This window comes from Coturnix japonica, chromosome Z (assembly GCF_054131305.1).
Source record: "Coturnix japonica strain WE chromosome Z, WE-NBRP24, whole genome shotgun sequence".
Lineage (NCBI taxonomy): Eukaryota > Metazoa > Chordata > Aves > Galliformes > Phasianidae > Coturnix > Coturnix japonica.
The window spans coordinates 74,084,302-74,109,984 of NC_140702.1; the positions used below are offsets into that span (position 1 = coordinate 74,084,302).

Consider the following 25,683-nt stretch of genomic DNA (forward strand, 5'->3'; position numbering starts at 1 on the left):
CAGTGCTGTGAAGTATCTTTGTCCTCTGTGGTAAGCAGCATCCATTTCAATTCATCTTATGAGCTATGGATATGCAAAAAAAGAAACTCCAGGCATTTGGGGATGCATAGCAGCCTTGTTTTGCTCAACAGCTGTTTGCTCAGCAGCTGGAATGTGTTGTTTTAGTAAGCTGGTTCTGAATGTCCAGGCATAATCTTACTGTGTTTCATGCTTCATGCAGTGTGACGCACTGCGTCAGTCACAGTGGCTAAATGGTTCATTTTCTTAAATATTCCTTGTGCTGAGCAGATGGGATTAAAAAATACCGGAAATCTTTGCTCTGTTCTTTTTGCCCCTTAAATTTTAAATGTCTCATGATAACTTGGAGCCTGATCCTATCATATATTGCCCGAACACTTCCTGTAACCCCAGCAACACGCGTCTTGCTGTTCTTGGGGTAGTCCTTTCAGAAGCCCCCACTTCATCAATTTAAAACACACTTTCTCTACATGCTGCTGTTGTGACTTTCATGCTGTATCACCACCTCTGACCTATTTCCCTCCTCAAAAATAACAGGTTTTGTCCCAGACATAACTCTTATGCTTGACTTAAAAACAAAGGAAAAAAAAATAAACTATGCTGAAATAACAGAAGTAGCTACAGGCAACCAGTACTGCAAGAACCTGTAACCATAAACATGGTAATGGTTGGACTAGATGATCTTCTAGGTCTTTTCCAACCTTGATAATTCTGTGATTCTGTGATGCAGTGTTGAAGCCCCCTGTCCTTTGCCTTCCCCAAGGCAAGCCTCATCTGGTCATCTGGATGTAGTGAGTGGTTGCATGTCACAACATCTTCTGGTCATATCCCAGCAGAAGCTCCCGACGCAGAACAGCTTTGGCCAGCTGATGTGTTGCTTTCCTGCGACTACTCTGGTCTTTCCGTTGCTACAGAGGAAATATAATGGTGCTACATCATGGCTGTGATATGAGAACTGTGATCTTAATCATGTCATTTCTGTGCCTGAGGTCTCTTCCAGTAATGGTTTTGGATGTTTTTTTCCATCATTGGTGGATCTTTTTCACCACTTCTCACAAATGTTTTTGAAAACCTTTTTAAGTTATGCATAGCCCTTCAGTTTTGATGTGTAACCCACCCCTCTCCATGTGTTTTTGCAGGATCTGATGATAAGAAAAACGTAAAACATGGAGAGTTTTGGCTGAGGTCAATATCTAGTGGAAAAGAGTAAGCTTAATCACAGTTTCACACTGTGTCTTGCCAGGGGATGTTAAGAGCAGTGAGAAACAAAAGCTCCAAGAGGTACCAGGCTGATGTTTGGTACAGCCAGCCATGGGTACCAGTGTGCACATTCAGGATGCTGACTTTGGTGTGCTGGAGTTTCCTTCCCTGCCTCTTTCCATTAATGCTAGGAAGTTTGTCTTGAGTCCCTCCCTGGGTGCCTCTATGTAGCATTCCCCAGGCTGCCTTGTGCTGTGTGTAGGTTTGGAAAGGAAGGGAAGTCTTGCATCATTTAATATGGTGAAAATAGAAGCTGGTTGGCCCATTCTTGTTTGAAAATATTCTGTAGTTTATTTAAAAAAAAAAATAAATGTCCACGTGTTTAATAATTCTAGGCTTTATTGCTTGATACATAAATATGCATTATGTTAAGAATTATGTTTGACCTCATTCTGCTTTAAACTGTTTTCCATGAAGACAGATCTGAGATGTGTGGAAGGTTTTTCATGCAGCATTTCAATAGCAGCTGGTTTTATACACTCGTGCGGCCTTTTTCTATACCTTGTTCTGCACAGATAATTTTTCAGATTAGTAATTTGAAACAATATTTGTCTGTCTAGCATATGGAAAAAATATGCTGGAAGATTTAAAATGCATAAGTAAAATCCAAATAGCCATTACTTCTTATATTGGAAATTACTTGTTTTCACATTTCAGCTGCAGTTCAGGCAGTGGTAATTATTCAGAAATAAAATACAAGGTAACCCATACTGAACTTTGTTAGAAAAATTATTATTTCAGTAGTAGATTTTGTATGCAAAGACTTTAATTTTATCAACTTAAGCAAGAGGGAAAGAAAGTGAAGTTTGTACGTTGCATTCTTTTACCAGTCTCTGCACTTTGATAAATAAATAGATCATCTAAGATTCAATAGGCCAATTGCAGCATATAATAGCTATTCAGGGGCAATTAAACTGCCTTTTTTCATGCCGGCATGTGAGAGTGCCCTTTCACAACCTTCAACTTGATTTGTGGTGATTCAAAATTAACTTAAAAGTCTTGTTTGCTGACAGCTTAAAGCTTAATTGACTGAAAGCCAAATAGAGTGTGTTCTGCATTCAGCACCAGAGCTGCTGCTGGAGCCGCACAGCAGCGCCGGGTCCCTCTGCTCTGTGGGCCTGGTGCTGCCTCGCAGTGAGGTTGGAATTGCCTGGGAGCATCAGTGCTGGTGTTCGGGGGGTTTATGTGGCAGTCCTAAACGCTGCTGAAAAGCACATCATTGCTAGCCTGTGTGTTATGTTGCTTGCAAAATACACTGTAGAACATAACCCTGATCTCATTCTAAACCCTTTTTTTCTTACGCTGCTGGAAGCTTTCAATTTCCCTGAATTTTTTCATAGAGGGAATAAAAAAAAAGAAAAAAGAAAAAGAAGTGTTTTGTTTTGAGGCTGCGGTTCTTAGCTTGGTGCTGCTCATCAGCCACAGCTTCCTATGTGCATATCTCCCGCCCCTCCCGGTAGGGGCTGATGCAGAGCACCCAGCAGGGGCCTGCCAGAGACAAACGGGGAGGTGGGCTTTGTGTGTTACAGGATGGTCAGTCAGGGTGTGTGTAATACATCTGCAGGATGTATTAAATCACTGCAAAATAAATAATAGCTCTAAGCGGTGGGAATTTAGATCAGTCAAAATCAGGATGGTGTTAAAAGCAAGGCAGCTATAATTGCAGGCACGGGGTATAATAGGTGCATCAGAAGCACGTAACAGCAGCTTATGTGTTTTTTCCTGTAAATTCTTACAGATCTGTTTGTGTTGAAGTCAGATTTTAGTGTGTAAAAGATTAAGAACGTGGATTTTGATATTGCTCTATTTCTTATTGATTTCTTGGCAAATTGTAGCTATCTAATTTTTTCTGCCTCCCTATTGATTTCCAATAGGAGCAACATCTTTTTATAAAGCATCAGAAAAAGTTGCCGTTCAGTTTCAAAATGATTATAATGTAAAATAGTTTTATGTTCCTTTCAATAAAATTGTAATCATGCTTCAGAATGTAAAGTTCAGATTTGTACTGGTTTTATTGAAGTTCTACCTACGTCCAGAGTGATCTGAAACTCGAGAATAAATTTCTTTAATTGACTCTTGATCAAAAACTTATTGAAATCTTCTTTGGGGATAAAAAAAGAAGACATTCTTCTGTTTACATCTATCTCGCTTTATTTATATACAAGGTGGTTACTTCTAATGCGAACATTACTAATACAATCTTTATCTGTTTTGCAATATTTGGTTTGCCTGATGGAATTATGATCTGTTTATAATCTAGTGCAGAGTTATGGGGATGCCCAGAGTTGTCGCACGTTTATAAGGCTGGAAGATAAATGTCACTGTAATTTTCCTAAGGCTGACAGGCACATTCAGGAGATGCGCTTTTCTGCATACAGCACACACTTTTTGTTGCCGTCGTTCTAATCTGTTGCAGTGTCTTATCTCATTCCTTTTATTACTGGATACTTCCCTGTATTCTGCAGCTCTAGGAACACAAAATGGGTGAGGAGCTTCTCCTCACGCTGCGAAGAGCAGTGGAAAATAAAGACAAAATGGATCCTCTGCCGTTCAGATGGGGGAGTATAGAATACCTCTTATTCACTGCGATTTGTTTTTGTTAAAAGCACAGCATTTATGCATCAAAACTTTCCTTGCTACTGCTTACAGTGATCATAATCAGAATTCTGGAAAGGTACCGTGAGCATTTGAAGTGTTTTTGTTTATGACTCATTTATGTAGGTAGTAGTGCAGAGGGATATGGATTTCTGGAAATTGCGGCACAGAGCTGCATTTAAAAATTAAAGCGACGAGGTTAGGGGACAATTAATACTTCATAAACGTGTGTTTGTGGTTTTCAAATGTGCTGTGAAACAACCAAATGTTGCTATGGTAAAATTTATTCCCAGGTTATTAAAACTTTGGGCTGTGTGGCTTTCAGTGGAATTAAATTAGTGTGAGATGTTGATTGCTTAGTTGAGCTTGTTGGTGAAAATGTGTGCTTAAGAGTGAAGCTAATTGGTTTCTGCGCTGTCTGGAAGGAAATGGGACATTTCAGCACACAGCTCACAGAGCAATGGTGAGAAAGGATAGGGTTAATGCAGAGAGATAATAGGTTAACCCTATGTTCCAAGAAGGAAATTTACTGCTGCTTTATGTGCTGCCAGATATTTAATTAGTTTTTTAAAATATTTTTTGATTTTTTGTTGGTGTGTCACAGATAGAAAATGACTGACAACAGCAATTTCAGTATTTGCAGGTAGATGGAATCCATTTGTTTACGAGTTTCACATGGCCTCATTATAAAGTCATAATTGACACACAAGTCAGTGTTTCCTGGAGCAAAAGAGTTGCAGTAATGCCAAATAGAAATCTGTAATGTATGGAAGTAATGAATAAATATCATCTATTGCTAGCTTTAATCTGAAGTAGGATGTGATTTAGGCAACGCTGCACAGCTTATTCCAAGATGCAGAACATTTTTGGTAAATCCCAAAATAACCATACTTGTGCTTCTCTTTCCTTTTGGTGCAAAATAAATACATTAAAGGCTCGCTTGAGAAACTTGTAAGGCATGTCTTGGGCATGGAGCGGGCTGAAGGTGGGTAGGGCTGGGGCTGCAATGAGGCTGGTGCTCCAGGTGCAAGGGTGCAAGGAAGAGTGTTGCATGGTGTGGTGTGCACGTCCCCAAGTGCTAATAAGCATGGCACGCCGCATGGATGCTGCGTGGATACTGAGCAGGTTCAGGCATTGAGCTTTTTAGGAAGAATGAGTGATGGCTAATGATTATTTAATGACAGATCTCTGGGCTGAAAGGCACTTAGCACTCAAAGAGTACTGCAAAGCCTATTTCTCAAAGCTTCCGACAGGTTTATTTGGTCTCACCTTGAGTAGAGCAGTGCTGTATTGATTTCATTGGTGTGGATTTAAACACACTATTGGCTTAAAATAGCACCACCTATGCAGAAGAAAATCAGGGCCTTAACCCTTCGGGTTGCCAGTAGCCGCTCTGTAATGTTTGGCTATAGGCTAACGGATTACTGACAGCCTTTTGTACCCTGAATGCTATCATTTTTAATTATGCACTGCAGTTTTTCGATAGCGTCTGTTTTGTAACATTCAGTGTGGATGAGGCACAGGGATTTGTTGTGCGGGTTCTGACCTCCATGTTCCTGCCCAGAGCTGGGCGGTGGAGTCAGAGCCCTTGGATCTGACATTGGGTCTTAGCTGGAAAATTGAACAACGTGGATTTTTTTTTTGTTATTGTTTCAAAATTTGAAAATCTTGGTGTTGGCAACAGTCTTTTCTAAATAATAATAATAATAATAATAACCATCATCGTCATCTGTGCTCATCTAATAAATGTTATTATTCCCCATGAGAGGTTTTATAATTCTCTTTCTAAAGTGCTGCAGCTGGCTGGCTGCATAAAATCAGGTTACTGGCACCACAAAGGGAATACGTTATCAAAAAGCAAACCAGAAAAATGCCCCGGCTTTAATAATACAAAGCTATGTGACTTATTGATATTTAATTATTTAACTTCTCTGTTGTAAGATGCTGTATGAAATATTAGGAAAATGAAGGTTAAACACTTCCAGTTTCTGCAGTGGTGACAATGTTCTGTTATTTCGCATGCTTTACTGCAGATATGGAAAGAAAACGACCGGACAGGCATTATCAAGTAAATGATACAGACAGCCAATAGGAAGGAGACCTTTTGGGGAGGGAAATTAAAAATGAACAAAAACAAACAGAAAACAGCAATTATTAAAAACAACAACAACAAAAAAACGACAAAAACAACCTCTTGTGTTTAGAATTCTTTAACAAATTCTTATCTAATTATTTTCATTTGATGTTGTCAAGTGTTTGTTTGTTATTTAATCCTGTGTAACTCCTTAATAGTTGTGAGAAATATTGAAAAGGTGCAGGAATTTTTTTAAAGATGTATTGCTTTCTTCTTATGTGGCTTCCTTCCCTGTCTAATAGTTTGGTGGCAGATATCTAATAAAACACAGCAAATGATTCATTTAAAAGAAAATACCAGTTGGTATGGCACTAAAATGCCTCTACTTTTGTTCTTGGGGGAATTTCATTCAAACTGTGCATTTCATCTGTGTAAAGGTAATGCTGTTATGTGTAAGGCGTAAAGCTGCATTCTGTTACTAATCTTTTATATTCTGTTTAATATATTCTGTTCTAAGTGATAGGAATGGTTATAAAGGAATTGCAGAATACATTATGTCTTAATGAATGAGCTGCTGTTGGAGTCTGCTTGATTCTCCATCTTATATGTACTTCCTGAAACAGCTCTGTGTTTCACGTACTGAGAAGGCAGCAAAATGAGAACTGTAAACATGCTTGAGATAACCATAAAACCCGGGTTCCAGAGTTAGCAATCCCAGTCAGCCTCTTTAACTTGCTACGTACTGCCAGATTTCCGCACTGTGCTTTATTGACTTCCATGCTGTCAGCTAAATTAAAAAATAGATTCACAAAATGAGTTTTCTGTCTGCAAGTATGTACATTTTATAAATATTTGGAGGATTATGAAATTGCTGCAGGTAAAAAGAGCTAAGGCTCACAACTTAAAGAATTTGGGAATTTTCTATATTTACGGATATTTTTTTCACCATTTATGACCATAGAACTAAAAAAAGAAATAAATGACTCCAGAGAGCAAAATATACCTTGTCGGTGGTGGTGGGGGGTGCATACCCTGCGCCCAGCACCCTGCACCCAGTGCTCTGTTCTGCTGGCCAGAGGGGGGAGCCATGTGTGTAGGAATAATGGAAGTGGCAGCAAGCACCCTTCTTAAATCCTGTCAGGTTAGCAAGGAGACGCAGTGGCTTTTGTGAGCTTAAATGAAATAGATTCTTTTATGCTTTTTCCTCCTGGTCATTTCCTGTTACCAGTATTTCTGTATATTTTTCAGTTCTGGATTATTTTGAACACTGAAGCTTTGGAATCTTCCAGAGGTGCTGAAAATACTGTAATTATTCTTCAGTGTATTATTAAAAATTGAAAATTTGTATTAAAATTGAAAATGAGGGCAGACCCTCACTGTGGATTGTCTGGTTAAGAATCCTGAACAACTGAACTGTAAAGTGCCTTTCACTGGCGCATTTAATACACAGGGTTGTTTGTTTTTTGGGTTGGCTCCCCTTTTCTTCATCTTCCTCTTCCTCTTCTCTTTTTGTTTGCTTTGTTTTGTTTTTGTAGTTTGAAATCAGTTGTTTTTGGTTTTTTTTTGTTGGTTCCTCCTCCCTCCCCCCTCTACATTGTAGGGTAACATGTAAATTTATTTACATTTATTTACTGCAAGGGAATAGTGCACCTGATGTGAGAAATTATTCAAAACCACTGATACAGAAATACCAGGCAGCTGCATGGATTACTCTGAGCCAAGATGAATGTAAGCAAAACTGCCTTTCCCCAGCATAGCTCTTCAGTGTTCTCCTATAATATTCTCCATAATGCAGAGAAACCGTTACAGTTTTGAATGTAAGCAGTTTCAGTGCTGGCTTGCCTGGAAGTTTTGTCATTTGTCATTTTGCAAGGTTTCATCTATAGACAGTGACTGCTGACGATGTTCACTTTGTGCTGTGAAATATAGACTGTGACAAAATTGTGAGGGCTTTAGTTGTTGGTTTCCTTTGCACCCTTAGCACACCAGGATGGCATCAGAATTCCCAGCCAAACTGATGCAAGCTGTGTTGTGGTCTTGAGTAAATTACGTTATTCACATAGGTGAAAGCTGTGGGTTTTTTCAGTCCACTTCTTTTGTGTGCATGTGTGCATGTATATATACACACACATATATATACTTCTTCACAGAAGCAGATACAAGGTACCTGGTAGCAGTCCATCCCTTATAAAACCTCCTTCAGCCCTAATTCAGATCCATTGATTTCTATTCCAGTTAAACCCGAAGAACTTAATTTGTCTTTTAATCCTTTTATTGTAAGCCAGGATAAAATTAATTTTACCCAAGAACTGTGCAAAGCCAATTAACATGATCTTTAGAGTTATTTAGTAAAGTGCTCCAAACTGTTAAATTCACCCTGACCTCGTGGCTGCACTCTCTGACTGCTTTTTAAATGAAGCAATCAATAACCTGCAGCCTTTTAAACAATTTAAACTTCTGAAATGCTCTACCTGTATTTTGAATGCTTTGTAAATACCCCCTTTGCTTTGTGTTTTCCATACAGCTGCCTCCTCCAGACATTGTTTAGGTTTAGTTTTTGGAAGGTGATGAGCTTTGGAATATTCAACACAGTCATTTGGTCTGAAGTAAACCCGGGTACAAAGAAATACTTGGATGCATTATGTCCCTCCAATGCTGTGCAATGCTGGAGGCATCCTGTTTTCCAGGGTACACGTGCTCTGTTTTCCAGAGCACATGTGCACTGTTTTCCAAGGCACATGTGCACTATTTTCTGAGGAAAACGTGCAACATTAGTGTCCTTCCTCCAGCAGGGCTCCTGCTTCCACGCAGAGCTCTCTGGGGTTATTAATTTCCCCTCCGTGATAGGGTGATCAACTGTCCTGTCAGGAAAATGGATCTCCGTGTCACCCGTCGCATGATTAAATGGAGCCATGGCGCGGTGAGAAAATACCAGATTTTCTAGAGACAAATGGAAGTGGAGGAAGGTCTACTTCCAGAGACATTATTTCATTGTAGATTCTCCCAACAGCTGTCAGTTTATTCGTAGGAAATCATTGCAATTCTTTTTATGCTTTTGTGGGTAATTAAAAATAATAATAACAACAATAAAAAAAATAAAAAAAAGAGGTGAAGGCAAAAATCCTTCAAGTGTTTTTTAAAGTGTCACTTGTAAGGTTTAGGAATGGAACATTATGGATGTTGGGTCATCTGATGAAGAGCCCTCGCGGGCAGCTGGGTGCTGCTGTCCAGGGTGCTGCTTGGGGCACGGCCTGGCGCTCAGCTCTGGGTGCCGGCGGCTTTGTTATCTGCTGTCTGATGAGAACTGAGAGACCTGAGGAATCAGGAACAGGATTTCGGGATGCTCCGACGTCTGCCCTTCAGGGTCCCCGAGCCAGGCCAGCAGCGTGGTCATGTAAGAGCAGGACACAGGGCGGTAGGAGCTGCTGTACTCCTTGCTTTGTCTGTGCAGCCCCTTTCCAGCCTTATCCCTCTCCAGGCAGCCCCTATTGATTTTTTCCCCCCTCTCTCCTACCATTGTTCAGCTTTCCATTGGATTTTTCCTCCCTTTCAGCTGGCATGTTTCTGTTGCAACCGCAGTGCTGTCTCTGAACCAGGATGGCTGCATTTGTTTAAATGTAGTCAGCTTTCCTGGAGGTAGCATCTCATTTCCTATGGAGCACAGGTAGACCTGCATTCGGCATGCAAATTAGCCCCTTTTTAACCTATGCCTTGATGATTCTCATTTAGTGCTTTCTGGCTTCTCAGAAAAGGTGTGGTAGAGAAACCTAACAGGGGTGCTAAGGCTTTGTTTGTTGTTATAAATCAGATTTGTAGGTCATTTTGGTTTTGTTTTTTTCCATTGCACTGAGAATTAGCTGAGTGTGAGCTGTACTTGTGTAGCTACATGAATACTGTATTTCAGTCTCATAAACTTGTAAGATTTGTCTTCTTTACTACTAGAAAACATAACAAAACAAAACAAAAAAAAAACCACCCCAAAAACCCAAAAATGATCCACCCTTCATCAAACAGTTTTAATATAGCTCAAGAGGTTTTCAGTTTTACCAACAATGTAAAACTTAGAGTTTTATTTAAACTTCACACTACAGTGAAATATTTCCATGATTTTGGAGGATGTTCTTTAAAGAAACATTTGGTAAACCAAAATGCTAGCTCGGTGTAATAGCATGTATCCTTATGCTAAAATTTAGTAAGAACTGGAGTATTATGAAGGACCATAACACAGAAGGCTTTGGGTTTTTTTTTTTTTTGTTTTGTTTTGTGTTTTTTTGTTTGTTTTTTTTTTTGTAACAGAAATCCAGTATTCAAAAATACATTTTGTAAGGTAAGGAAATCACAAAGGTTTTCTATTTGTTGCAGAAATCTAAAGTGAACAAAAATCAGGCCAAAGGTCACCTTTCACAAGAGCAGATAAACACAGTTCTGTTGGTTAGGGCTTTTTCCTCCTCAAAAGAATAAAGATCTCTAAAATTTGATGGTTTTCTGCCTCCCCCCTCCTTTTTTTTTTCTTCTTTCTTCAGCAAGGTCTTGACAGTTTTCGAAGGATGGGTGACACAGGAGTTGCAAAAGTGGCTACTTAGACTTCTATTGTGCATTGAAATTCTGCTAAGGGAAGTAACTGTGCTGAAGAAATGCTCTAAGTTAAATGGAATCTCTTTTATTTTTGCAGGAAAACAGAATGTTTGAAGTGTTAAGAGCAGTCCTGCTTTTGTTTTCCTTATAGCTCTTCCTTCTTGTTGCAGGCTGCCTCTCTGGTCTGCCGCAGCTGAAGAAGATCTCCACGTCCTATGAGGAGCGCAGGAAACAGGCTACAGCCATCGTTCTGCTGGGCGTGATTGGGGCAGAATTTGGGGCTGAGATTGAGCCCCCTAAACTGCTGACACGGCCACGGAGCTCCAGCCAGATCCCCGAGGGCTTTGGGCTGACGAGCGGTGGGTCCAATTATTCCCTGGCAAGGCATACCTGTGAGTATCCCTGTCCCTTGTTCTGGAATTTAGGGTAGGGTGGGATTTTACAATATCATCATGTACATACATTTCAGTACGCACCGAGTCATTACAAATTTCCTTTCAGAGGATGAAATAATGTTGAAATGTGGAATGTGCAAATAAGCAATATCACAATAAGAGGTGGGTATCAAATTGGAGCTCATACAGAGAGCAGAGAAGTGTCCAGGGGGCAGCACAGCTGTGGGCAGGGGTGTACCAATAGGCAGCAGCAGCCCAGCTTTCACTGGTGCCATCCAGCACTGCTGTTGGCACTCCTTGTTCTCTTCATGCTTACACTAAACTCTAAGACTGCATTTATGTAACTCATACTTTTTTTCCCCTTGAAAATATTTCTTGGGCTAAAAAGAACATGAGGGAGAAGACAGTGAACACCCGTCCTGCCTCTCAGATGGTCAGATCATTGCAGCACTTGGTGGCTCTTACTCATAGTGGAGGAGTTCTGTCTCTACCTGAACACTATCACAGCTTGCTTGCTTTACCACACATAATTCTGAGGAATAGACTGAATAGGATCAATAGCCTATAGGAAGACATACTTGGCAATGACTTAAAAGAAAAATGTGTCTAATGTAAAAAACCAGACACAGGTGACTTCAATGGAAGATGCTACATAAAGTGTTACACATTGCGCCCATATGAAATGTGGTCCTTTAGTGCTGCTGAAATTGCCCTTCCTACAAACAGTGACAGTGATCTTGTATAAGATAGTAACATACCTGCGGGTTGTCAATTTGCTGTTAATATTGCAAAATTTAATGGAAGCAGATGCAGCTGTACTGCTGCATATTTTTAAATGAAATTTAAGGAAAAAAAATTACTTTTTTTACTTACTGGGTAGTACAATACCATAAACACCTGGGATTGCCCTGGCCCAAGTGCAACACCTTGCATTTGGCCTTGCTGAGCCTCATTAGGTTCGCATGGGCCTACTTCTCCAGCCTGTCTGGTCCCTCTGGATGGCATCCTTTCTTTCTGGTTCTTTGTATTCTCTTCCCCTTTTACAGTTTCTTGCTCATATAAGGAACTCCACTACTCCCAGCTGCTTCAGTCCCAGTGTTAGCTTCTTGTCAGCAGTGTCAGCTGGTCAGAAGCATAGCTGATGCCTGGACCATCTATGATTTTCACAGCCTCTCTCCTCACGTGTTTTTATTCAGCTGTCTGCTTGCTGATTTTGTTATATTAGGCTTAGCAGAGCTGTGAACTCCATCTCTGAACTCCTATTAATCATAATCTGAGGAACACCACACAGCTGTCGGGCTGACTGATAGGGTGAAATTCAGGCTTTAATGTAGATGAAACTTGATGCAGTAAAATACTGAAAATTTACATCTGGGCCATAAACTAAGTTATAAAGTGCTTAAAAACCAAAAGAAGATCAGCATGCTTTTGCCTGTAGTCGTTTGGATTGTGAAAGGCGAATGCCTTATCAGTTGTTAGTGAGATCACTATCCCATCCAAATCGGGTAATCTAAGCTGGAGCTGTTAGTGTCTTCTTATGAGAACTCTTCAGATGAGGGTATTGTTATGACTCTGAGGAAGTGAAGGGTAATAGGGGTTTAAAAAAAAAAAAAAAAGTTTGCATCTGATAGTAGTAGTAAGCTTGAATCATCATAGTTTTATTAGGGTTGTAAAAAGCTTCTAAAATCCCTGAGCCCAGCCCAACCCACCTTTCCCACTGACCACATCCCTGTGTGCCACATCTCCTTGGTTCTTGAATACCTCCAGGAATGGAAACTCCACCACCTCCCTGGGCAGCTGTGCCACTGCAGCACCACTCCTTCAGAAATAAAAAAATTCCAAATATCCGACCTGAACATCCCCTGGCACTTCTCGTTTCTCATCATATCTTACATAAAACCTGTGCTGTGTTACTTGCTCAAGCAGAGTAAGTTGAATTGGAAAACTTGATCAAAGCTGCAGTGTTCATTTCTTCAGATTTGTGTCTTTGTGTCTCTGAAGGATTTGGGGAAGCTGAGGTCATCAAAGTTATGAGAGAGATTGCATGTAGCCTAACACCATGGTGTTTTCTATTTAAAAACAAGTTATCCAAATGAATTAATTCTTCATTTGCACTGTTAACGTGTGCACATTTATCTAAGTTGTACACATTGTGACTTACTGTTCTTAAACAAAATAGCTGATAATGCCTTCTTAAGTGAATAGAATTCTCCTGAAATCCAGCCAGTGACCTTGCCTGCCGTCCTGCATTAATCTCTGTTGAATTTACAAATAGTTCATGAGATATTTAATTATGAAATGCCACCCCAAAAATTTCTCATTATAGATGCACCACGTTACACTCAAACGGGAGCTAATGCTGTGTTTATAAAGAGAATGGACTGCTCAACCTGAGAGGCTGGTTCATCCTGAATATGAAAATGCTCAGTTCCTCCTAACGAGGACTGCTTTTAGTGTAGGCCATTGTGCTGGCTATCCCTCTGTATCAGTCATGCAGGAAGATGCTGCCCTTTGCTTGGTGATATGTGTCTGGTTCTATGCTTGTCAGTCTGCATGCTTGGAAATTCAGTGCAATACCAAGATGTGCTCTTGATACTTTTTTCTGAGTTGTGATTAGATTGGTCTTAAAAAGAATTTGGCCCTGAAGGGAAAAAATAGTAAAAGAAGGAAAAATAGTAGTTTATAAAAATCTTATGTTATGTTAGCCTTAGAGATAATACTTAGAAAAAACTGTCAATCTGTATGGCAGAAAACAGTCAATTGTGTGGCAGATATTATGCCCTAGTTTAAATCTGTTGGAATTTCTTGTTTTCTTTTTGATTCCAGCAACAAAATCCAGTCTTAAAACTTCAGTTCACATCAAGTATGCTATCTGAGATCCCTTCCTCCCTCACAGGGTGGGTGGTGAACAGCCCTCTCTGTTAGAACCTGCTGACAGTTCCCACCTGGCAACAACAGTGGACTTGAAGATTCGGTTCCCTTATCTACATGCAATGCTACCGATGTAAAATCTATATATTTTTTTTGTATGTCTAATGGGAAAACCAAAATTGCATACGCTTTTTGCTCTTTGGTGTCTGTATTAAGAAATAGTGCCCAAACATTGTTGATCAATACTTTGCATGCTTAAAAAGAACACTTCAAAATAACTTCTTTATGAAGTTCTGCTTAATAAGCTGTGACAGGTCAATAAATCTGCTTGTGCTTGTGTTAGTAATGAGTGAGATGAAGGGGAGCTCAGAAACTAATTTTATTCATCATACAAATTAATATTATTCCTTCGTTAAGCTTGTAGTGTCTGAGTTAATCATTCTTCTCTTAAAAGAACAGGAGGGGGTTCAGAGTTTCCTCATCTTACAGCCATATTGTGTAAGTTAAAGCTATGTGTGTAAGAGTGATCCCAAAGCCAGGAAAGTGCCTGGGAGGTTTGAGGTGTTTTGACTCTTGTTTTACATAGGAGAAACACGGAAGAAAGCTGCAAAAAAATAAGTGATGTTGTGTTGGTTTGGAAACAACCATCAGGATTTTCAATTCCCTTCATGGATATGGGTGAGCAGATTCCACTACATCCACTCCGTGATGTGAGTGCATGGCTATGGCCGCGCACTCGGAGGTGTTTTTATGCATGGAGATCAGTGTCACTTCCCAGCTTCAAAACAAATCCTGGCTGTTTCTGTAGGCAGTGGAGTTGTATTGTTTTGCAAGTGGTTGTACTTAGCCCTTACCAACCAAACAAGTCCTGTTTAAATCTATATATATTATATTTTATAAGCATCTACATTTGTCTTAGCTTTATGGAAGATTGTAGCACAGGACCATGTAGCCAACTCGTGTATGACTTGAGCACAGTGTAGGGTGATGATGTTCACAGATGAGCATTCCAAGTGATCACATCTGCTTAAGGGAATCAGCTACAGTTGCGTGTGATAGGAAAATGTCTGAGACTGGCACAAGGTTTGGGCAGGCTACACAGTGCAGGAAAGAAGAGCTGCTCCAACAAACTGATGGTGGGCCTTGTGGAAATAGCATCATTGAGAAAGCATGCAATTTAGATGAAAATGAATAGTATGGCTTAGTGGTATTATGCAACTAACAGGAATGAAAATAACAAGTGTGCTGCACGGATATCACTTGGGTTATATTGGCTTTCTCCTTCTTGCTGGATTATAAACAAATTTTGGATTAAAATGATGGTAGTTTACTCTTTCTATGGCACTGTCATATCTGTTAATAGTTAGAGGAAGAAAGCATTTAAGCTAGCAGAGTTGGGCTTTCTCCATAAATTGAAACAAGTCTGATCTAAAACTCATTTACTGTCTTGGAACAGAATTGATCTTGCTTTCACATTTGATTCCCCCACTGCAGTTTTTGAGAGGAAGAAAAATGGCATTGTTAGGTCACTTTAACTAGGCCATGGGTAGGCAGCAAGGACTGGGAACCCACTATTGCCAACAGCTTTCTTCTTTTTCCTTTTTCTCCCTTCCCAAGGATTTTATGTAAAATTGTACGGAATTTTGGTACAAAATAGGGGCAGTGTTGGTTTTGCCCACTTGGCAGTACTCCTTGCTGTCTGCTAATTTAATGTTGAAAAGCAGCATCTATTAGGCTGCTCTGTACAAATGCTATGAATTTACTACATCTAGAGTCAACTGTTCTGACCTTTTAAACCTCTTAGGTTTTCAAAATTTACTTTCTGAAACATTCTCTTTACGATTAAACGTTTCTGAAGTTTGTTATTTTTCAGAGTGAATGAGGACACTTCCTTTCTGATCAGATAAATAAGGCAAAAAATGTATGTTTTGTTGCAGGGAAAAAGAGAAGAAATCTTTACTGTTCAAAAATGCATCCAGTTAGATATGTGCTGCAGAAGCAACACTCAGGAAGGAAACGTTTAATTTTCAAAGTTCTGAGAGTTTGTTGTACATTGCCAGGCAAATTTTGCTTTCAAGCATTGGCACAGGCTGCCCAGGGAAGGGGGGTGGATCACCACCCCAGGAGGTGCTCAAGGCACACAGGGATTTGGCACTTGGTGTTGTGGTTAGTAGGAATGGTGGGATGGGAAGGTGTTGGGCCCAGTGGTCTCAGATATCTTTTCTAGCCTTAATGATTCTGTGACTCCTCTGTGGTTGTTTCTCAACATTGCAGTAGTCCCTGAGTAGAAGTGATGAAGGAACTACACAATGTCAATGCAGATCATTTTTTATTCTAAGTAAGTAAAATGCAGCCATGCAAAGTAACTGCTTTTGTTTTTGGAAGGGATTGAAACTGTGCTGTAGGAGCTTCACCTGTTGCACAGATGGAACGTGAGCAACTTGAGAGAGCACCAGGAAAAATGAATCCTCTCCTAGCATAAATTCAGTTGAAGAAATGAAATGTGCCACAGTTAGAAGGCAAAAAAAATGCTGAAAGTATGTTATGCAAAAAGCGGGGGATTTGAAACAGTGCTAAAAAAAGAACTGTTTCAGTTTTTTAAAGTGTTCATTGAAGCTCTGATCCCTCACATCTGTTCTTTTTGTATGCAAAATCAGAAGACTGAATGCAAGCTGAATCACATCCTCGGAGTCCATCATTTTTATTTAGTCCAAACTGGATCCTGTGGCAGATTATGAGAATGGGAAGCAGAGTTATCAGTGTCTTGTTCATGTTATTGATTTTCCTGAGCAAATTATTTAATTTTTTTAAATCTATCTGCAAAATGAGGATAACAATGCTGACGGGTGTAATATGTTTAAAGCTCTTGAGATTCAGCAAGGAAAGACGTCCGAGAAATTCAAAGGGTTACATGCATTCAGAATAACTGAAATCTTTAGTATTCAGGTCACATTCCCATCAGCAGAAATGGCGTAGGCATCAAAGACTCCAACCTTTACTTTTGTGTTCTGGAAACACTGGGAGAAGTGGGTAGTACTGACACCACTGTGCTTTGTGGAGGGAGGTTTTGCTGCTATGGAGGTAACTTCAGTGAGGGCTTGCAAGGATGAGTTTCTGATCCCTGGCCTTGATTTGCTTTGCTTGCAGCCTCTTATTGCCATGTACATGTGGCGTGTGTGTCACAATGCAAAGTAAAACATGGGGACAAATTCTGATGCAGGTTTTAATATAGGAATGATGTTCCTCTACCTCCCTTTCTCCTCCCTGATTGCTTGCGCTCAGTCTGTGTGGTTAGTCACACCTAATCTTTAACAGGAGACACTTTCATTGCTTCATCCTTAATAACATTTAACAGCAGAAGATGCATGCAAATCCCCACAGTTTTCCTATGGCAGAATTTTATTGTTTTCTATACAGATTTACAGAAGCCGAACCTGCCACTTGCAGCCATTTCAGCTTGTTCTTCAGTGTACCTGCCCTTCCCAGCAGCCATGGCCTTGGGGTGGGTGTCATGGTGCAGCCCCCTGCGCATAGAGCAGGGTTGGTGGGAGAGGGGCTCTGAGAGCAACCCCACTAACAGGACTTCTCCGGGACTAATTACCTCTTTACTGCGCTGACTCTAATGTGACATGTTTATTGCCTTAACTAACAACTCATTAGCTTAGTTGATGTTTTTGTCAATATTAATTCGTTCATTTAAGCCAAGTCAAAGCTTAAACAAAGATGTCCAGGCTGAGAAACGGGCAGCAGGATGACTTTTGTTCAGTTCATCTTTTCTTCAGCTCAGTGTACACAGGGCAGGTGTCAGCAAGAGCAATGCTAGGAGGATCCATATGAGAGATGCTGGAGTGCTTCTCTGCAAAAAAAAATGTCTGTGATGCTTCTTAATTAAGTTCTATTATTTGAGACAAAATTCATGCACATTGGAGCACGATTCAACCCCTGACCAACCCCATCATGCCTGCTAAACAATGTTCCCAAATCCCACATCCCCATGGTTCATGAATACCTCCAGAATCAGGGCCTTCACCACCTCTGTGTGCAGCTGAGCCAATGTATCACTGCTCTTTTGGAGAATATTTTTTTCCTAATATACAGCTGCACTTTTAAAGAAGAAACTTCCAGCTTGTGTGTTACACACATCAAAGCTTGGTGTGAGTTCAGTGTGCACAGCAAGACTATCAGTGGCTTTTTTGGATGCTGAAATGTCATGAGCTTTGTTTAATGAAGCACACAACTTGTAGGAGACAGTTCTGAAAACCAGAGAAAACTGTGTTTAAATCAATAGGTTATCATTACCGCAGAGGCAAAGTAAATGAATGTTATTAAGAGGTAACAAATAATTATGTAGTGATAATGATAAATTACCTTTATCTGGGAGCACCGTTTTAGTGTTCTCTCACACATATATATATGCAACTACTTCTGTTCTGCTTCCACCCCTCAAGCTGTGAAGCTGGCAGCTTTGCCAGCAGTGGTGACCAGAGTCAGAATAACACAAAGACTTTGCATTCATTTCATTCCACTGCCTAAATAAAGTAGTACTAATCCCCACATGTTTAACACCAAGGAGCTTTCAGCAGGAAGTATATTTTGAGAAGGAAAGTCCTCACTGTAAAACTGGAATACTTGACAAATGGGCACCAGGGTTTGTGCAGGGCATAGGAGGAGGCTTGTGGAGCCCTGGTTGTCCGCACTGTGCAGAGCTGCTCTGCAGGCCTGGCAAGCAGCAAGTGCTCAACTGGAGGTTGTGGTGGGTTTTATGACTTTGTTTTCTCACTGTTTCTCACTCAGTTAAACACGTGGCACAAACTTCTTTTAGCTCCATCAGGATTCAACAGTGTGTATCTAAACACGGCTTAATTTACCTGCACATTCTCCATTTGTTTTCCTGAGACATCGTTCCAAAATTATTTATCTTCTGTTCTGAAAGGTTTTTGTTACCCCATTAATGTTATCACAGATTCTGCTGTGTGATTTTTGTTGCTGTTGTTGTTGTTTGCAACTCTATATTGAAGAGAGGTTTTTTTTTTTAATAATTCCTTCCAACGTGATTTGTCCTGAATTTTTGTTTTTTGCACCATTCTCAGGTTTATAGATTGACTGTTTCTTTGCATAAAGATTATTTCTAACGTAGTAATAATGTTGTGATAAAGACTCAACAACAGCTGCATTGGCATGGGGCTATTTAAAGCAGGTCGCTGTTCTGTGCTGTCTTGTGCGCTCTGACATAGTGTCCATACTGACATAGAGAGCTTGTTCAGGATCTGGCAGGCAGAGGCTGCCTGGGTTCAGTGTTGCTGGTGGGATGTGAAACTTTAACACATCCTGTGCTTATGAGTAACTGGAAATTATCGTTTGTTACTATGGCTCTCAAAACCTGATTCCTTGCGGAGACAGCTGGAAGTAGGGGCAGGAGGCACTTCCCACAAATCATGTGTAATCTGGGGACTACTCCTAAGACACAACTTTTTTCAAATTTAGGTAAAAAAATATCTCAGGTGTCTTTTGTCTTTCCATCAGATTTTCCATTGATTGTAGGAGTTACTGGGAATAATCCAAAAGTATTATTTTTCATTAATTTAAACTGCCCTTGGAATAAAAGAGAGAACAACGTTCGTAATATGTAACACCATTCATTGCCCTGGTTCTCTCCCATTCTCCTTGACAGGCAAGGCATTGACGTTTCTGCTGCTGCAGCCACCCAGCCCCAAGCTGCCTGCGCACAGCACCATCCGCAGAACTGCCATCGACCTCATCGGCCGTGGCTTCACTGTCTGGGAGCCCTACATGGATGTCTCTGCTGTGCTGATGGGTCTGCTGGAGCTCTGCGCTGATGCCGAGAAGCAGCTGGCCAAGTAGGTGTCTGCCTTATGAGCTTGTGAAACCCTGTGTCTTCTGCGATCTGTACATGGAATGATAGAACTGTTAAGACTGGGAAAGGCCTCTAAGATCATCTACTCCTGATCTTGGGTTCTGAGTAATCAGTCATCTCAGATACATATAAAGTCATGGAATTATTTGAGTTGGAGGGGACCCTTAAAGGCCACCTGGTGTATCCCCTGCAGTAAACAAGGATACCTGTAGCTCAGTGAAGTGCTCAGACCCCCCTCCAGCTTGACCTTGAGTATCCTGAAGGAGAAGGCACCCATCACCTTTATGGGCAACCTGTGTTGGTGCTTCACTACCCTTAGCATAAAATACTTGTCTCTTATGTCCAGTGTAAATCTCCCATTTCAGTTTGAAACCATTTACCTTTGTCATGTCACAACAGACGCTGCTGAAGAATCTGTCCTTCTCATTATGTTGGCCCTGCTTTAGATACTGAAGTAGCTGTAGTGCTTGGCAAGGAGATGGAAGAAGTAAAGGAATCCTCCATTCTGGAGAAGATGGTTTTTTTTGTCAGTAAGATTGCTATTGGTAGCATCAAGAAAACTTGTAGGTTTCAGGTTTGCTAAGAATTCATAAACTCAGTGGGCCACAGCCTATCTTTCAAGTTTTTGGACATCTTATTAAAGCATCCTGAATAAACATACAGATGGTTTAGGTTGGATTTAGCTGTCTTTACATGTTCTGATCTCCTGGAAGGAACATTGTAGGATGGTAGAATAGCTCTGTCACGTGTAGTGTAGAAATAAAATCTTTTAGTTGAGTATTTGTGGCTGGGTGTTGATTTCAGTTCAGATCTTGGGCTTGCCTCATATATACAGAGTAGATTCTCCTTCTGGAAGTGCTGTCAATCACACCATCAAATAGTTACAGCTAAACACAAAGTGAATTCTTTAAAAGCACTTGAATAATAAAGGCAGCATCTTGCAGATTTTGTGTTAAGATCATGGAATTTTTGAATTTTATCGTTTGGGGTTTATTAGTGTGCGGCTTTGCAGCAGACGAGTAGCGTTGTTATTGAGTATCCCCAAATGTATGAGCTGAGACCCAAAGGCAGTAAATTCCTCCTGGGGAGCTGATTCTCACAGTCCTTACTCTGCAGATCCAATTAATGACAACAGGACTATTTGTACAGTGGAGAGTTTTGCAGTATAGGCTTCATTTTTATTATTGTTTGTTGTGAAACTGGACATCTGGTCTGAAATTTATTCTAAATTGCAAACTGAATGTATTTTAATTTATTTGTTTTTTACCAAAAAAAAGCAAACAACTTCAGCACACAAAAGGAAAGGCTTTAATTTGTATGAATAAAGATAAAATAAGCCCATTTAAGAGGCAACCGCAGTAGGCTGTTGATGTTGAATGGAACAGTGATGCTATGCTTTATGTAGTGGGCTTTCAACGCTATTTTAAGCTTCCTGCCTTTCACGTAGAACCTTGAAAAACATAAGTAAATGTATGTTAGGGCTGTTGACAGAATTTTCATTCATCAGTACAGTTATTGCATAGGACCAAATTAAACCCCAGCTACCACAAAAGAAAGATCACTCCTGCTTTTGGCAGAGAGTTGCTGTGAGCAGATGCAAACTTAATATTTGGTATGAATTAGCATTGTAATATCGTAGTTTTGCAGGCATCTATTTGGAAAACAACGTAATGAAAATGTTAAAAAGCAAATAATAATTTTATAATTGATATATATATATTTCCCTAATATAAACTTGGAACGTGTTTGTTTGTTAAGTAAGTTTGTACTCTTTGAATGCAGTAATGCAATGACTCAAATGCTGGCCAGTCTGAGATCTGAATTTGGGATGTGTGCAGATATGTTTCCCTGCAGAATACGAATCTCCATGTGTGTGAATCATGGTCATGCTTTTGGTTTCAGAACAGCTTTCTGAATTTGCACCAATTGAAATATTAGTGCTTTCTATGCCTGGCACACAAAGCATTGTGAATATTCACTAGGTTGGTTTTTTTTCCCCTAAAACATATTTCATGTTTAATTTTTTCTGTGTAGTTTTTTTCTCTGTGGTATTTTAATTAGTGACGTTCTTTACATGCTAACTATTAAATTACTTCACAAACTATACATTAATATATTATATATATGAATATATTAATATTCATTCTAGAAGACGACTTCATGACTCATCTGTGAAAGGTTTTTGCTCATGGAAAAATAAGCTCTTGATTCTGAAGTGGTGGAGCTCAACATAACTGCTTGTTCAGGCATTAATATGACTGCATTTCTTAAAATGTGGAGGCTCATTTTACAGTACGTGGTATTTTGCTTTGTGGCTTTTTTCGTGCCTTCCAGGCTTTTGAATGTTTTCTGAGGCGTGTGGGGAAAGAGAACTGTATGTTAAAAAGAATATGTCTGTATGGAACTGCAGTAGGCATTTCTGTAGGGAATGCTGATATACATTAGAACTGTGTGGTTAGCATAAGGAGGGTCTCTGGTTAGCTTGCAGGTATTTTTGTTTACAACACCACTGCACTAATATTAATTTAGATATTAAAAATAATATTCATAATCATTTTCCCATTTTATTCTGAGCCTGTTTGGTGCACTGGTAATTCTTGTGTTTATTTTGTATGCTGTGCTGGATGGAACTTTATATTCAGAAACACTTCTAATGATAAGCATTATTGACTGGTATTTAAACTATGTTTCTATAGTTTTAAATAATTCTCTGTTTTTGTCAAGAAGTTCTTTTGTTTGCAGCAGTAACTTTGAACACCACGAGCACTTGTAGTAGAAGTGCACATCATTAACCTTAGCATTCAGTTTCAGAGCCCAGTTCTTAAAACTGTTTACTAATAAACACTTTAAGAGGTGGATGCAGAAAGGAGCCGGGTTTATCTTAATGCTGTGTATGGATCCACCTGTGGAAGCACTAAGACTTGTAGCTTTTACATTGCATTAAGGGGGATTACCAAGTTTATATAGCAGTTTTAATTTCCTAGCACTGTGAAGGATGAGTTATTGTGGTGTGTTGAGGGCAGTTAGTGGGTAAATCTGTACAAACTGGGTGAATATTGTTATTTGCCTGAACCTCGATTATTTCTTATAGCTTGACAGCAGAAGCTGAGACATTTTACCTTCCCAAAGAATCTTGTGTGTTCTATTGTATTTAAATGTGGGCTTGCACAAGCCAGGTGAATACAGTTCTTCAGAAAGTAATTTTCATCTTGCTATTACATCCTTAGCTGTCATAAAGATTAGTATGGCTCTCTATACACAGAGCACTGAATAAATGAATGTATCAGCATGTAGCCTTGAGGAGCCCAATGCAATTTTCATGATGATAAATTGCATAATAAGCGAGAAAGTGTTTGCTTATTAATCCATAACAAGATTTAGATTGAAAATGGCCTGTTACATTCATGACAGATACAGTACTGACTGCAGACAGACTAAGATGGAAAGAAATGGAGCAACAATGTGTGCAGGGGGTTAAGTGTGCATCTTACCCTCCCGGTGCCCTGCTGAGCTGCCCCTTTTTGTGCCTGATTTACCGTGTACACAATAACAGTGCACAGCTGCCTGGCTTCTATCCCTGATGTTAAGAACGTTTTATGAAAGAGCTTTTATGTCAAGCTTGTGCTTTAAAAAAAAAATCACTTCACATTTATTGACAAAAAAAAAGAGAGAGAGAGAAAAAAAAAAAGTGGTGTTTTCTTCTTCCCCTTCTGAATTAAATATCTGAGCTGAAATCCAGAACTTGGGTGTCTGTAACTCCTCTGTTCCCCCAGTTCATCCCAGTCCCCAAAGGCTGCAGCAGACGAGCCAGCCATGCCGAGTGAAGCTGCTCAGGCATGAGGATTAGGAGTATTTTTCTAGCATTTATTAGGCTTTGATTTCTTGACACAGGTGAATGCAGGGATCATTGCTGTCTGTAATTTTTGCTTTTTGAATCACAAGCTATGGTTTGATGCAGATCATGACACCATATACCAAAATGAACAACTTATGTTTCTGTCTATCCACATATTAATACTTGTGTGTGTAGTAAATAATTAGACTGAATTTCTTCAGTTTTGATCGAGTGGGAACCTGTTTGTTTTATGTCTGTATAGATTCTGCCTGTGAGTTATGCAGTGGGGACATCCCTAGTTTTCAAGTGCAGTGGCACAGCTTTGGAGTATTGCCTAAACAGTTGCTGCAACTGAGGTTTTTAATGGACAAATGGGAGCTGGAACTTAATGTGAGGATGAGGAGGCAGCAGATGAATTCCAAGCTTCCTGGCTCCACGACAGGGAGGATGTTTGGTTCCTTCCCTTTGTTCAGCCATTGCTTAAATCTAAAACCTATTTTTTATATTTAAAATATCTTACAGGTACATTCCAAACTATTCCACTCAAATCCTTTAGAATCTAAATTTTTTGGTACATTTTAAAAGTGCCAATTTCTATCTACATGCAAGTTGTGATTTGTTATCTTTTTTCAGACGAGCAGTTAAGAATAGAATTATTCAATCATGTGAACAATTTGGGTAACAGCACCTCAAAACATACTTGCTAAGGAGGATCAGCTTTTCCCTATGAAAGCAGATAGAAAGGACAAATAAAAAACTCAGTTACATGGAGTATTGGGACCCTGTTTTCTTACTTCTGTGATTAACTTGTAATTTAAATCAGTGCGCTGTGCTCACCATTGCACAGACAGTGCCACCAGTAACACTGATGAAGGTTACAACCCACAGGTTAAGATCCTGAACCTATGGAGCTGTTGTCACACTCTCATCAGTGGTACTTAATTACTGTGATGACCTGAGGAGGGGGCCTGGCAGAAATGTGCTCCTCTGAAGAGCCTGCCTGAAGCGCAGCCCTGATTGCATGGGTGAATAATGGGACGATTTGCCTAAAAGGGATGTGTGTTCCCTCAAATGACTTGATTAGCAAAATCAAAGTGGAAAGAGTGTTATTTCTTAATTGAAAAGGCATAAAGGAGGAGATAATGTTTTTGGTGTATGGTTTTGTGATGGGATGTCAGACACTCCATACCACCAATGTACAGGGCCATGGCTGCCCGAGGCCTATGCAGTGCTGCCCACAGGGCACCTGGTCTGTATGACCAACACAGGGACTCACTACAAAAGAACATAGTCCTGTCTGTTAGATACCATTCTTTTCCAGTTTTGAGAGAGTGAGGCTGCTTAGCTGCCATATTTCCCTCAGAGTGCAGGAGTCTGGCCAGTGAAAATCATCTGGATGGCACGAGTCAAAAGCACAAATAAGTGCAGGATTTCAAGCCAGCTTTCCTGCTGTTTGGTGCAGTTTGAATGTTGTCTCTGGTTTTAGAAAGGTGTACTAGAGGACAGGCTGTGACCATCTTGTCTGCTACACTCTCAAAAGCAGTTCCTTAAATGTCTGCTAGCAGTGCAGTGGGAAGGCAGGGGCAGGAGGAGGACAAGAGGCGTAACACATGTTGCCTCCTTGTGTGGGATGCACTGAAGTCCTGAGGCCCATCAATAACAGAGCAGAAGTTTGGGTACAAAACTGGCGTTTCCCTCTGTGCGTTAGTTCTGCATCTGCCCTTGTTTTGTTGGAGGTTTGGGCAGTGTGCCTGCCTTCTGAAGGAGGATGTGTAGGCCAGCTGGCCGGGCCAGGGGGTTAATCCCTGCCTGCATACTGCCACTGCTGAGCGATGCTAATGAATTAACAAAAAGCCTGTTGCTTTTCAGGAAAATGAACACTTTACCAGGCACCCTCTAAGGAGAAGTGCTGCTGGCAGAAATATGAGGCCTTCTGATAGGAAAAGTACTGAGACATTGAGGTTTCCATTGCTTTTGAAAGACAGCGAGGCTGGTCTGAATGCCTCACTTTGGTGCCATCATCCCATTTCATCGCTTCTGTCTGTAAAGTCCCTACCTGATTTTTTAAGTTACGTTCAAATATGCTTTTCCAGACAAAAAGAGACATCTTTATAATACTGTTGCAGAGATGTTGTTGGTTTTTCAAAACATTGATTTGAATGCATCTGATAATGGTGGGGAATGG

General features: G+C 40.1%; 1 protein-coding gene across 6 annotated transcripts in view; it reads left to right on the forward strand.

Moving 5' to 3' along the window:
- WDR7 (WD repeat domain 7) overlaps positions 1 to 25,683 on the forward strand; it is a 106,775-nt gene that overhangs the window by 47,360 nt on the left and 33,732 nt on the right. For all 6 annotated transcript variants that reach the window (XM_015887228.3, XM_085529334.1, XM_015887227.3 and 3 more), the window contains 2 exons: positions 10,693 to 10,914; positions 19,460 to 19,646. In XM_015887228.3, the coding sequence (XP_015742714.1) occupies positions 10,693 to 10,914; positions 19,460 to 19,646 (409 nt within the window). The remainder of the gene's footprint in view (positions 1 to 10,692; positions 10,915 to 19,459; positions 19,647 to 25,683) is intronic.